Raw genomic sequence first — 14414 nt, forward strand, 5'->3', positions numbered from 1 at the left:
GCAGCTGTCGCAGCCTACCTGGGGCTGTGCTAAGGGGATTGTACATTAAACACGGGGGGGGAGGGGGGGCGCTTTGGGGGGCTGCTCCCCCCTCCCCGTGCCCTCAGGCCGGGGGCTTGGCGCGGCACGGGGAGACCCAGCACCCCCTCCCCGCTCGCCACCGCGTTCCACAGGTGCGCCTTCAGTTCTATGTGCGTAAAGCAAAAGGGGGACCAAGTGTGCGCGTCCCTATTTAAAAAAAAAATATTAAAAAAAAATATTAAAAATCGGGACCGCCCGGGGACGGTGCTTTTGAGCCTTTCCAGCCCCTGCTCCTCTGCACACCGCCGCCCCGTCCCGGCGCTGCCGGGCAGGGCCGGGCCGTGCCGTGCCGTGCCGTGCCGTGCCGTGCCGTGCCGGGGGAGGAGCGGCGGGGGACGGAAGTGAAAACAAGACCGGGGGGACGGAGCCGCCGCCTGCAGTCGCGCCGCGGGTGCCCTCGCCTCTCCGCGCCTGCACCGCGCCGCCGGGTGAGTGCCGGCCCGGCCGCGGTGGGGCGGGCGGGCAAAAAAAAAAGGGAAAAAAGGGGGCAGCGAGCAAAAAGTCCGCAGGTTGGACGGCGTTTTAAAGTTTTAATTTATTTTTTCTTTTCTTTCTTTTTTTTTTTTTTCTTCGAAGCGTTGCGTGCGGTTTGCCACGGGCTGGAGAGCGCCCGGCTGGGGCTGCCGGTGGGGCGCGAGTGTCGCGGGGGCAGCGCCTGGCAGCGCTCATGGGGTGCCTTGTCCTGGGCTGCGGGGCACCTGCGGGGCTCCTTGCCCTGGGCCGAGTGTGCAGGGGTGCGGGGGGCTGCTCGGGCACGGGGCTCTGGAGTGCCTCGGTCCCCAGGCTCGGTGGCACCCGTGGGGCTGCGCTCCGGGCTGCCTGCGGGGCTCCGTGGGGCTGCGGGGGTGCCGTGGGCAGAGACCTAGCGCGCTGCGGGGCTGTCTGCTCCCCCGGCCTGCGACAGCCGTGGGGCTGCTCGTGCCGGGGCACTTGGAGGGCTCTGGCGGGGGAGCTGGGCGAAGGGGGAGCCGCCGGGCGCGGGGGGCTTGTGCTGGCGCGGCCACCCTTCCCTGGGCGGGGGGTCACCCGCTGGCCGCCCCCCGGCACGTCCCCCCTTCCCGGGGCGGGGGGGCTCCCTGGCCGGCCCGGCGGGCAGCGGTGAAGGCGAGCGTGTCAGCCTGGATTTTGAAATCCCCCTTTCCAGCGGTAGATCCACCAAGCGTTTGATCATCTAAATGAAAATTGCACAATTTCACCCTTAGCTGGTTTGTTTGCGCAATGCTCTCCCCACGTGAAACGGGGCTGGTGGGTGCGATACTTTCAGCTGTTGCTGTAGCGTGTTTTAAGGAATTTGTTAAATGAAACTTCGAACGGACCTCCTTTGTCTGCCGTTTCTTCCCGGTGTGTCTGTAAGGCTGGAGATGCAGACATGGCAGAGTCGAGGGGTGAGAAGGGAAAGATGAGTGATGCTGAGCGTGATGCATGGCATTTCAGCATGCAGGCTCTCCCCCCCCTCTCCCCCTAGTTGCTATAAGTGAAAAAGAACAGTATCCTTTTCTAATATCATTGTATCTTTTCCTAGGTCTGTGATTGTAACTAGCTGTTACTTTGTTTAAATAACAAACAACTATACCAGTCCTTCAGTTTCAGCGGGCAGGTAAAGCCTGTGCTGATGACCTGCATGTGTGCTGGTCACTAGATGTGGCTTGCTTTTCTGCAGTCTCTAATTTATAGGGACCTGTCACTGAGGTGGATTTCATTTAGAGGGAATGAAAAAAAAATCATATTTTCATATGAAAATAAATCTGTGACTAAATAAACCCCTCTCCTTCTAAAGGAATTTGGTGCACGGAGCAACTCACTCTTCTTGCTTTAGGGGTGAGCCACCCCACTAAGAGTCCTAGCTCAAAATTGGTGGAGGCTTTTTGTTACTTTTCTTACTCAGCCACATAGAAGCCCAGTGGTGTGTGTTTCCCCCTCTGTACATTGGTGCTCGTTGAGACTTTTAAGGAAGGATTGAATCGGCACTTGGGGTCAGAGCTGCCCCACTGCTGGATGCCAAGAGGCAGGGGCATGTCAGGAACTGCGCAGGTACCCAGGCACCTCTGCTACCAGCTCTGAATTTTGCTTCCTAATACATATCCTGTTCTGCCCAATGCCAGCAGCCCCATTCTGGTTACCTGAGTAGCTGTCGGTGTGCATAACGTTTACCATTTGGTTTAGAAAGAAGTCTGAGAGCAGTGGATCTCTGTGGTTCTGGGAGGTGAACCCAGAAACTTGTGTTACCAAGTGGGGAGTGACATGATGTGTCCATCCCTGCACCGGTGGGGGCTGTGTGGCAGCCCTGCTGCAGTGGTCCGTGAGGGCAGGCTGCACTTACAAAAATCCCCCGTGACCAAAAAAATAACACAGTCCCCCTGCAGTGTATGAACAGCTCAAACCGGGCTTTGCAGAGCTCGGTGAGATTTGCAGCCCATTTGCTTCTGCTTGACTAAAGGTCCACCTTAAATGTCCCTATAGAGTATGGAATCTGCCTGTGTCCCGGTGTAGTCTTACAGCAGCCCTGGTGTGCTCCTGCCTGGCTTCTACCATACAAAAATAGATGGCACCCACTACCTAAGATGTCATTGTAACGTTGCTTATCTGAGGTGAAACTGAAGCCTTTACCTTTGACGCTGAACGGCGATTCGGTGCCTGGGTTGCCTTTTAAAGGTAATTTGTTACCCATACGTGTGGGGAGGGAGATGCTTGGGTTTTGCTCCCTCGACATTGAGTTGTGGCCGTGGGTATTTTTCATTAGTTCACAGCTTTTATTTGAGGGTTGATTTTAATATCTGTTTTGTCTGTAGCATCGTTCTGCCACTATGAAGCTATGCTATAAAAATAAAAATGTTCCAGAGACTTTATTTTCTTCTGATTAACTTCAAAGCTGTGATGTTTTGACATCGTTTTGAAACTGTGGAGACATAATGTATTTAGAAACAAGCTTTGAGCTGATGACATGGCAGCATATGATATTCATTTTGTTAGAAATGAATGTGCTAGTAGTGCTAATTTCTTCCATACTAGGATTCAAGGGATACTATCAATTCATCCTTGTCTCAGCATTGACTTTTTTTAAGATGAGCTTTAATAATGTTGGGTGGTTCCCCCTGACCCCCAGTCTTTTGTAAGTAAGGAGATGCCAAACATCTCAGCACCAGAAGTTCTCAAAGTCCCAAGTCCATTTTACCAGTTCCCTAGTTATATTTCTTTCCAGGTTATGGAGGAGAACAACACATGAGGAATAAAACTACAAGTAACGACAAATCTGGTGTGGTTTTTTGGCTGTCTTTATACTATGGAGGAGAACATGGGCAAAGAAAGGGGACTTTCAAAATGGGAGACAGTGCCTTTTGTTTTTATCATCGTTAAATTAAAACTCTAATTCTCTTCTGTAGGCATCGGTTCTTTGGATTTGATCCTTGAATAATAAACATCATGAGCAACTACAGCGTGTCTTTGGTCGGCCCGGCTCCCTGGGGTTTCAGACTTCAAGGGGGCAAGGATTTCAACGTGCCGCTGTCTATCTCTCGAGTAAGTGCATTTGCCTCTTTGCCTGCGTGTGGGTATCTGTTATGCTGTGGCTGACCTGCAGCCTTCAGACAGAAGTATGCAGAGCTGTTAATTAGAGATGCTGGGGCTCAGCTTGTCCTGTGGCTTAGAGGGCTGGGACCGGGGTGTGCGTGATGGGGGTGCGATAGGAGAAGCCGGGAAAATGAATCTTTATTGTCTGAAGGCTCCAACAAAATTATCTTAGGAAGGATGTGTTCATTTGAAATGGTTATTTGATCTGCATTTATTTATGTGACAAACAAAAGAAACCGCCCTTGAATGCCCCTCCCTGCTCCCACCCCGAAGACACGAGGTGCAGAGGCTGGCAGGAGACAAGCAATTTTGTGCGCAGGGCTCAGCCTGTGCGGTTCAAATGGGAGGCAGCAGGGAAAAGTCACTCATGAAACCCTTGTTTATTCAGCAGCTCTTAGCAGCTTGAGGATCTCCTGGTGTCTGTTATTGCAAATCCCACTATTTACAATAAAAAGGCACTTAAGTGACAGTAGTTGTAAATAGCAGTCTATGCATGTGTGCCTGAATGAACGTGCCAGTTTCTCATCAGCATTTCATGGAGTATGTGCTCTGAAGTGGTATTCAAAGGATTTGAGGAACTAAGTCAAAACAAATGTGATCTTTGTACCCAGGCACTATCTAGTTTTCTACTTTAAAGCCACGTTTTCAGGAAAGGCTTGCCTTTCAGCATGGGCTGGGTTTCAAAGCCTTCTTCAGATGGCTGAAGCACTTCACATATAAAATACGGGGATGAACTTTGCAGTATTGAATTTATAGGATTATTAGAATTCTCTGGGTGAAGAAATTGGCTTCTGATGGCTCCATATACTCTGGAACCTTCAAATCTGATTTGCAGTGTGGAAGCATTTATGTACAAATGACCCCTTCCCTGTCTGCAGCTCTCCTCTCCCTCCTGCATATTTGTATAGTTTAGTGACAAAGATTAATTATTTTTTACACCTGTTGGGACTGCAGAATTGATACTGCCCTGGGAGACGGAGCAGGTTTCTATTTGGGTTTATGCATCATGGCAATATTTTTAGCTAATCTCAACTAGCAATTCAAACTCTGCCAGTTCATTTAGACTTGGCTTATCCTATCCACTTGTGGATTATGCTGGTGAAGTTAAAATACAGTTTGGCTCTGGAATATTATTTTTATATGGCTAAAATGGACTGGAGAGCTGTAGGAATGCCTGCCTACAGACAAATACAGCAGATACCTGAGTCAAAAAGGGGTTGAGGAGCAGTTTATTCCAAAATTTTGGGGATTTTAAAGCTAAACTGTAATTCAGTTTCTTGTTCAGTAGCTTGTTACTCCTACAGTATCGAGTAATGTGACCTGGGGATGTGGATAGCACTCTTCTGATTTGTCAGTAGAAGTGCTCTCACGACAAGGATTGCGAAAGCATAGACTCTTGCTTGCATCGGTACTTGTGCATGGTACTGATGAGCAGTTAAGCGCTATAGACAGTAAACTATAGTAAACAACTAGTTTGGGGAAAGGGTAGCACTTTTTTGTAGGCACCTCTGCTGTCCTGGAGATCTGAGTGCAGTCCTGCTGTAAGCAGGCTTCCCATCTAGAACATTCTAAAGAGGAAACGTACGTTGAAATTCGCTTAGGCTACTACTGTGTTGCAGGAATCAAATATGCTGTTGCACAGAGTAACCTTGGGGAAGTGGCCTAAGTAGCTACGTATAAAAGCCTCAGTTATGGGATTCCCTAATAACAAATGTCAGTGCCCACAAAAGCAGATGTAATAAAAGATGGGGACCAGGGTGGTTTTAGAACTTTAATTTGTGCATGGGAGGGGGAAGCACAATGCTCAATTAACCTATTATACCTCAGCTGGACTGTTTCTTATTTGCAATTAAGAACATGCAGATAAGTAGACTGCTTGGTATTTATCTCTCTGGCCTTTGGATCAAAAAAGTGCTTAGTTCTGGTATGCCAATCCAGCTTTGGCCCGATAGCTGGAAGAATTCAGTGCCATGTTCCTGGTATGCTAGAACAGCATGTACTAGTCACCCCCCAGCCCTTCTTTTCCTGATGAAGCATAAATGCCTTCCTGTATCTGAAGACTGCTAATTGAATTATTTTAGCAAAACAGTAATGAGACAGCAGAATTATGTTCTTTGGCAGGGAGGATTTCTTTGGTTTGGTTTTGTTTTTAATTTGTCCTCTAGCTGCTGAGGATGAATCTGGCTGCACTGCTGGGGCTAATTTCCTGCTTTAGTTGAAACTGCTTGAAAGTAAGTTCAAATAAAGTACAGTTTACAAAGCACAGAAAATACACCCATTTCTAAAGCTTTTTACTAATGATTTGAATAGATTAAGATCTTGTATGGTTCCCTGGAGAAAGTTTTTTTAGTAAGTCATCTGGCTTTGTTTTCATATGAGTGAATTGATTGTTTCAGAATCAACACAGACCACTGAGAAGGCAGCTACTTAATAGGCATCTCCACCTGATAGATTTGGGAGGCATTGTCACAACACTGAGTGTTGGATATACAACACGGGTCCTCCTCGTTTCTCAATTATTTCCACACAAAATTTATGTCCAAGTTGCAGGATGTTCTGCTAAACAGAAGCTGGGTCAAAAAAGAGTATCGGACCAAGTAATTGCAGCTGAATTATTTTGATTTTAATCATGATTGCTAATAATAAGGGATCTGCTGTTGCTGATACCCGCGTGGATCTGTGGTCTTGGATAAATCCTACTGATGCTAGGAATATGTGCAGTTTGGGAATAAAATTGGTCTGCACTCAATAGATTCTTGACTTCTAGGTTTGTTTGTGCAAGAGTTTGTTTCTGCTGGATCAAAATAAGGAAATGCAGTTTTGGAGATAAAGCAATCTAAACACACTGCTAGGCAGGATTCCTGGAGAGGCTCTTGCCCGTGCTAAGTATTATATTTACAGAATTTGGGGTTAATGGTATCTACAGCATGATCCATGTTGCTTATGTGCAACACAGTAGCTTTAAAAACAATACACACTTCTTTTAGAGTTTGAATTAACATTATATTTGCTTTTGTTTTGGGGGTAGTTGGTTAGTACCCAGTACTTAATTAACATAAGCATTACTGCAGCATTGGAATTGTTAAAGCTGCTTTTCCCTGCAGATTGAAACAAATAGCGTTTGGTATTGATGATACATTCACTATGTTGTGATGACCTGTGAGAGGTTTAGATATTGCTCTAAATGTATGCTTGAAATGTTTGTAGCCTGTCAGTGGTGCAGTCTAAACAGTGCTTGTCTTTGTTTTATGGCAGTGTTTACTACTAGAAACAAGGAAATACTGATGTGAAACTGTAGTTTGAATAGTAATGCGGCCTATTGTGCAATATATACCCTCCCACCTCATGAAAATACATAGGATGTTTTCTTGTATTTTGTTCAATCCTGCTGGCAAGTCTAGCCATCTACTTTCAGAAGATGTTTTGTTATCTGTCTTTCTCCAGTAGGAATTAAATGGAATATGGCCTTCTTGAAATGCCTGACCTGACTGACAGCTCTGTTTTTCTACAACATATTTCACTGTGGGTCATCCCCCTCCTGCCCCCAACTTCTTCCTGCTTCACTGATCACTTTGCCTTTTCAAAAAAAAACCCAGAACAAACAAACACCACCCCCACCCCCCCCTCCTTAGAAATAGCCCCTTCTTTGTGCAGTTTTCCAGTTTTCATTGTTTCATCTCTTTCAAGTATGTTTTCCTGTGTTGTTGTTGATGGGAGACTTGTGATAATGAATCTGCCAGCCAGCGGTACACCCAGGGAGGGAGTAGGTGGAGGAGCAGCCCACCATATGATGAAGTAGGGAATGCATGTGCAGCACATCTGCTGCTCAGTTCTCATCCCACGTGAGCATATTGGCATTCTTCATGCTGGTATTGGGAGGTCACTATCGGAGGAGTTGTCTCTGTTCTCCCACTTTCCTTTCTTGCTGCCCAGGTATGTATATGGTTACTCAGCAAGCTGTCCACGTGGATGGAGTGTGTATGGATGGTTTTGCACAGTGTTTGCTTATTCAGGCATTTGGCTTTTGGCTGCCTTAATATTTGGAAGCAAGCTATTTTAAAGTCATTAACATCTGTGAAAATAATAAGGAAAATGATGCTTTGAATAGAGCTAGAGCATGTCAGCTTTGACTGGAGTCTGGCTGAGCCTCTTGCCCTTGTGTTTGTGTGAATTTTATTAAGCCATATGCGTCATTTCCAGTAAAATAAAGTTTTGTGTAAGTATGAAATAAGTTATTGCAGTGGGGGACTTGGGGAAATGGAGATGTGAAATAGGAGAGAAACACTGGAACAACTGCTGGCCTGGCCGGTGATAATTGTGTCAGTAACTTTATGCTTCATCCTGGAAGCTAGTGAGAGCTACTAACTAAGCCCTAACTGGCAGCTGCTGGCCTCTCTGTGCTGGTTTGATTTGTTACCAAGTTGTGATGGTTTGCACAAGATACAGCTGAAGTGGCATGGGGTCAGAGGTACCGGTGGAGATCACAGCGCTTACCTGCCGGTCCTGCTCCTGTGGCAGTAAGTGCGGCATTTTACAAGAACTATCAGTGATTATGAAATGGATGGGATTAGCCAAGACATAAAGCAAGAAGTGTTACTCTGTTTTGTTTAATTCTGTTTACAAGATGTAGTTTACTGAAAAAAATACTGAGAATGACAAATGAGCTACCAGTGCCAAAGTTTGTATCCTCTCTGCAGCGAGGTCTGAAGGAGCAGAGGTTTTTCTTTGGAACAGAGTGGAATATGGGCAATTGTAAAGATCTCAGCTGCATAAGTGGTTTAATATCAGTTAGTTTTCTGAAATCCTGAGTGCTGGTTAGTGCTTCAGAGTTTGCGCAGTTGCCTGCAAGCAACATCCTCCTTTTGAGAGCTCCTCACTTTAACTTCAAGATGAAAAGAGATCAGTTGGTACCGACATAATTTCCCAGTTGCCCCTCTTTTTCCATTGCTGTCTGGTGTCTTTGTGTTGAAAATTGGGAAAAGGCCTATGTTTCCCCTGACCATTTGTCTTCCTTCCCATGTCTATTCTGTTATGCAATGTGAAAAAGCACGACAGACCATCATCAGTGGAGTGGGGCTGGGAAGAAGGGAGGGTGTGGGGGAGAAGAGGCAGAAGAAAAGTGTCTGCATCTTGTCTGTTTGTGACCTTATTTGTCAGAAAACCTCCTCAGACCAAGTAGGAAGCAAACTTACTTTAAAATAGTTCCTCTACTGATGTCATTCCCCCAGAAGTGAAGCTGGCTGTACTGGGGGAAAAAGAACCAAAGACCTTGCAGCTAAGCGATATCTGATGTGATGTGTGAACATACTCTTTTAACATTAAAAAATGCTGGTAACTCTTTTTCCTCTTATAAGTGACAGTTTAGTTACAGTCTGAGGAGTACAAGCTAAATACTTCATGATGAAAAACCTAAAGTATTTGTTTGCAGTGTCTGCTTCTCAAAGACAGATGTCATGAAAAAATAAACACTTGATTAGATGTTCAGAGCAGATGCAAAATTGGCAGTCCTTCCAGAAGCCAAAAAGCAGGACCATTTATTAAATAGTAACTGCAAAAAAACCAGGCATGTTTTCTTTGTAAGTATCTGGCCCTGGAGGCCTGACAACTTCTGTCGACTTCCCCATCATTCGGAGAGGCTATTTTTAGTGTAACTGGTTTTCTCATTATTCATTGGCCGATGCCTATCAGAACGCATTGTGAGAATAGACGTAGTGTTGAAAGGTTTGTTTGTTTGGCTTTGGTATGGAGCCAGGAGATAACATTGTTGACTTTTTTTTTTTTCTTTTTGTTTTGAATTAATAAGAATAGATTTCACATGTTATCAATATAAGGGAAAGTGTGAGAGAAAAATGTCTCTCATGTGCCTCAAGCAGTGGAAATGTGGGAAGGGTGATGTTCCTCCTGCCAGTGGTGGAAAAAGAAAAAAAAATATTGAGGCTGAGGTTTGTTTGAATAAATATGAGAAATGGAAGTACATTTACTTCCATAGGTGGCTGTTACAATAGAGACGGAAGGAAAGGAGGGTGCTGCTAAGGCCGATGTTACACGAGTTTTTGAATGACTCAAGTCTGCAGGGTAGTAAGAGTAAGGGAAATGTAACAAAAGTATCTGTTCAGGCTCCCTTACTATAAGAGTTCCTCAAGCTGAATTTGTGGAGAGGGGTATTTTCTTAGAAGTGTTAACATGGGTAGAAGAAAAAGGCGAAGAACTTTGGGCACGGAGTCCTTTGAGGTGCAAGTGGCTTCACTTACCATGTTGACTTAAAGCCTTGCTTGTGTTAAGGAATTTGTACTGTCCTGCAGCTCTGATGAGAGATGCTGAAGACATTTGGTGGGAGTATCACTAACTCCACTAGCCTGGTTTAGATGCAAACAAGCTACTGCTGTAAGTATGTCGGTAGGCGATTGTGGGCTATACGGGTTTAGATTAGGGCTGTGATGGTCTTCTAGGACAAGTTTGCTGATAAATCAGGTTTGTAATTATGTTCACTTCCAGGAACTGTTCTTGAAGGGTTTTCTTCAGGAGCATGGTCATGCTGGTAGTGCCGCGCTGTGGCAATTCAATCCCTTCTTCCTAAGGGTGGGGGGTGTGTGTGTGAGGAAAGAAGGCATTAGGAGCTTGTGCTATGTGTATACCCCAAAAGCAGCCTCTAACGACTTGCTTAAAACTAGATACATATGGAAATGAAGTTCAGGGAGAAGTAGGAAGAGAGAAACAAAATGCAGATGCTGTGAGGTTTGGTACAGCTGCGAGGAGGGCAGGCTGCTGCTCAGATACCAGCCAGCTGCACGTGTCTGTGGCCACTAATCACTTCTGCAGAACAGACCTAAGGTTTCAAGTGGGGAATGAAGGCCACCCTTACTGGACAGGCTGTAAAAAGTCTGATTTAAATGACTTGTGTAGCACTGCACAGGGGTATTCCCACTTTCTTTTTCCCCTTCTCTGCTTCATTTGTCACTCACTGTTCAGCACTGTCAGTTAATGAGGTAGTGTCCCCCACACGGTACCTTTGCATCTTTTGACACTTCAAGATACCAGTGCAGTTCCCACCACATAGCCTCTTGCGTATGCTGACCCAAGTAGAGAGGCAGTAGGGGGACAAAATAGCGTGTTATAAATTGAAGACTGTATCACAACGCACATCCTCAAAGCAGATAAATAAGTGCTGCACTGATGGAATAAACTGTGCACCAAAACTACTGATCAAGGAGCCACAGAGCACAAAGAGATTTCTGTAGTCAGTCACTTATTTTTACTTATTAGGGAAGACAGCAGTCTTCAGTGTTTACAGTCCAGAAAACCTGGAGTGAAATTACTAATTCTGTGACAGCTGGGTGACTCCTGCCTATAATCTGTTGAGCTTCAAGATATGTACCAAGTGTTGAGTCCCCACTCAAACCAGGAAGATCCTAAGCATTCCCTAAGAGGCTGGTGGTTTTTCTTTTACTGTAGTTCAGAAAATTTCAAGTAGAATAGCCCATAATATTTTCCTATTATGGATTATTGTAATTGTAGTTGCCATCTTACTCTGAGTTAGTCTTGTGTTAGAAACTTCAGCTTAAACAGTTAAGCTTAGTAAAAGTAAAAGCAAGAGAAAATGGCATCTGATAGTTGAAAGTATTTGAAAGTATGAACTCTGGCAATTGCTGTCAGCTGTGCCTGTATCAGAGCAAGTAAAATGTAATGCCTTGTGTGAAGTCTCATAGGCTAAAAAGTGGATCTTGCTGCGTCTTTAGTCCTGTTGGAAAGGTCAAATGGTTTGCATGTTAACTGGATATGAAAGAGTTTGGCTTACCCTGGTCTATATTAAGGGATGACCTAATGTGGTATCTAGCTCCTTCCTTAACAAGTGATCGATCAATGTGAAGTACTTACCATAGGAAGGCAACAGAAACATTTTGTGTTAATTACTTCATAGTTCTTTTGAAGGCTTGAATAATGATTTAGATGCTAAGCATGGATTAATGTAGAGTGTATCGAATTCAGAAAGGTAAAACTCCATGTTTGTTAAGCCTTTGTTAAGCAGATCATCTTTAGACATTCTTATACCCCAAATTTATTAAACCTGTGGAAAAAATTATCCAAGTGTCTCCTTGAAGTGTGATATTGTAGTAATAGCACTTCAGATTTTTAAGAAGGAATTTGTAGAGTGAAGGCAAAATGCTGTAAATGTGAAAAATGCAGACATAAATAAAGGGGTTTTTTTTTGTTATTAAAAATATTATGTCACCTTGGTAGAATCTCTAGCTGTAGAACATTTTTGTTCAGAACACTTAAAAAAAATAAAAAAGCAGCTTTGCTGTGCAAGTGCTGCCACAGCCAGGGCAGCTTAATCTCAAAGTTTATAGAATATCTGCTGTTAAAACTTTTTCTTTCTAATGTACATCTTATATATGACAAGCCAGCTGTAGTTAGTTCTGAGTCCAATGCTGCTACTAAGTGAAACTTTTCTTTCTTTCCTGTGAAGTAAGAGGCCAAAATTGCTGTATTTATTAGGGAGGGTGGGGGAGGGGGAGTCTCCCTTGCCAGTGACTTTTACCTCTTCTCTTTGTGGTTCTAGACATAGCTTGGCTTCGTGTGAAAGACATGGAGAGGTAGACTAATGGGATTGCCTGTCTCCAACTTGCTCATGTATCTAAACAATTCCTTCAGTGACGTTCTATTTTTCTTTACCTAATGCCTTTAAAGGGGGTGTGTGGGGTGGGTGGTGGGAGAAGAGAAGAGCAAACAAAAAATCGGTGGAAATCTACAAGCCAGAGAGCTTGTAGAAGTTGGGTTGGTCTCACTTTTATTAGCCTGATAGGGAAATAGAAGGCTTGTAAAGCTTTAAGCATGAAGGACATCTTGGTAGAGTAAATTCTTGTTTCTTGTTGGCTTTCTGCAGCTCACTGTCAAATCACAGTGTTTTGAGTCCAGATCAAGTGAGGGTGTTCTCTGCTTAGTGTTTAACGTGGCTTGGTAACTATCATTCAGGAATGAAAAGGCGCCTCCCCAAATAGGTATTTTGGCAAGCAGAATATATTCAACCCTCAGGGGACAATGTACTAGTTCTTTGTGAGGGACTTTGTCTGGATTCATCAAATATAGTAGTAGTGATCGAGGGACGCAGCCAGCCTTGCTGAAGGAAGCAGCAGCGGGTGAGAGCAGGCAGCACTGCATCCTATCTGGCAGCCTGGGTTCCTGTCCTCTTAATGGACAGAGGTGTGTGGGGGGGAAGAAACCCCGATGCCTTGGCAATTAACGAAAATGGGAATAAGCTCACGTAATACCTAACACACTTCTATGTGAACCGGCCCCCACCCCTCGGTCAGTGGTAATCGCTGGCTGAAGAAGGTTGGCAGAAGAAAACCAGTGCTTGCATCTCCCTGTCGGAGCTCAAAGCCAGCTCCACGGATGAAACTCTTCCTCTGCCAGTGCCCTAAGCAGGGATAGTGGGTGGCACTGGTGTGGCAGAGGCGCTCTCTGGCTGGCAGGCTTGGCTGGGGGAGCCGGGGCTGCTGGCACTGTGGTAGGGGGCAGGTACCTGGGGACAATAGCGTCTAGAAGTGTGGAAGCCAGACTTGCTAGGACATGTCTGTCAGCATACTAAGCTGTAAGAACTGCCACCGAATGCTTATTAAATTACAGCTTTTGTCAGCTATGGATACGGTCTATTCTCTTCACTTTCCAGCTGTCGTATTTTGGCAACTGGCTATAAGCAAAAGTCATGTAAGCTCCTGCTACAATGAATCTCCTTTGAGAGCATATTCAATTTGTAAATTAAATTATGTTGCTATTGTGCAGATTGAGTGTAATCCTGTACATGCTAAGAGCTGAAGTCTCGGTGCTACACAAACACTTGAGCAAAAGTGCCATTTTAAGCATAGAAATTATTTCCGTAAGATGATCCTTGCTTAAGGCTCAGCCGATGTTGCTGTGTATTGCTGCTCAGCACCCTGCAGTGTTGGGCCTTCAGACTGCTGTTACCAGAAGGAAAGAAACTTTGACTTGCTTGGAGGAGACAATTGACCTTTCCCAGCCAACTGTCTGCTTTCTGTCAAAGGTGCTTTAGCCAGGGGTTGTTAGCTGTAAGAGAACTGGCTAGCGGAGAGATTTCTATTGACATCCTGAGAGCTAGATTAAAACCAGACCTTTGACCAGCCAGTCAACCTCTGTCACTAAAACTATAGGGCTAAATCAGGTGGTTTAGTAGCATTTGGGGATGAGGAGACTTTGTGTATTAGGTATGTGGTGGTGTTTTACTACCTCTTGCTCTGGAAATGCTGGAGAGATGCTCTATCCCCTTACCTCTCTTAGCGATGTGCGATTATTGCACTCTCAAACTAGAGATTAGTACCTCGGAGCACATCCTTTTGGGGGTAGCTTTGTACAACTGTCTTTTCTGAACTATTGACTAAAATAATTGAGCTCCTGAACAAAATACGGATGAGTATTTTTGATTGAAAGAATAAATTTTGTGTATATGTCTAGAAATGCAATTGACTTTCACTGTGAAAACTTAGAAGCTTCCTGGAGGTGTGCATTTAAATCTTGGAGACTTGAATTCTCACAATATCTCTCTGGGTAAAAGTATTACCATCCCTCTTATGTCAGAGGGAACATGATACACTCTGGCTGGTTGAGTAGCTCCTCTGTGAGAGTATTTTCTTCCATTGACACATCTACACTTGAACTTTAAAATGCTGAAACTGCTGATTATTAGAACTTCAAATGACATTAATTTGTTTTGATACCTGACCTGATGAAAACTGCTGCTGTTGCAGCTG

At 44.8% G+C, this 14414-nt stretch overlaps 1 protein-coding gene across 9 annotated transcripts in view; it reads left to right on the top strand.

Moving 5' to 3' along the window:
- Positions 1 to 368: 368 nt before the first annotated feature.
- The window catches only part of PDLIM5 (PDZ and LIM domain 5), a 132997-nt gene continuing 118951 nt past the window's right edge, over positions 369 to 14414 (top strand). For 3 of the 9 annotated variants that reach the window (XM_056360899.1, XM_056360985.1, XM_056361070.1), the window contains exons 1-2: positions 369 to 509; positions 3462 to 3597. In XM_056360899.1, coding sequence (XP_056216874.1) covers positions 3502 to 3597 — 96 coding nt within the window. In that variant the 5' untranslated portion in view covers positions 369 to 509; positions 3462 to 3501. Of the gene's footprint in view, positions 591 to 2715; positions 2734 to 3461; positions 3598 to 14414 lie in introns of those variants that run through there. The other 6 variants (XM_056360447.1, XM_056360692.1, XM_056360784.1 and 3 more) reach the window with 4 other exon arrangements.

Source organism: Falco biarmicus, chromosome 1 (genome assembly GCF_023638135.1).
Source record: "Falco biarmicus isolate bFalBia1 chromosome 1, bFalBia1.pri, whole genome shotgun sequence".
Taxonomy (NCBI): Eukaryota; Metazoa; Chordata; class Aves; order Falconiformes; family Falconidae; genus Falco; species Falco biarmicus.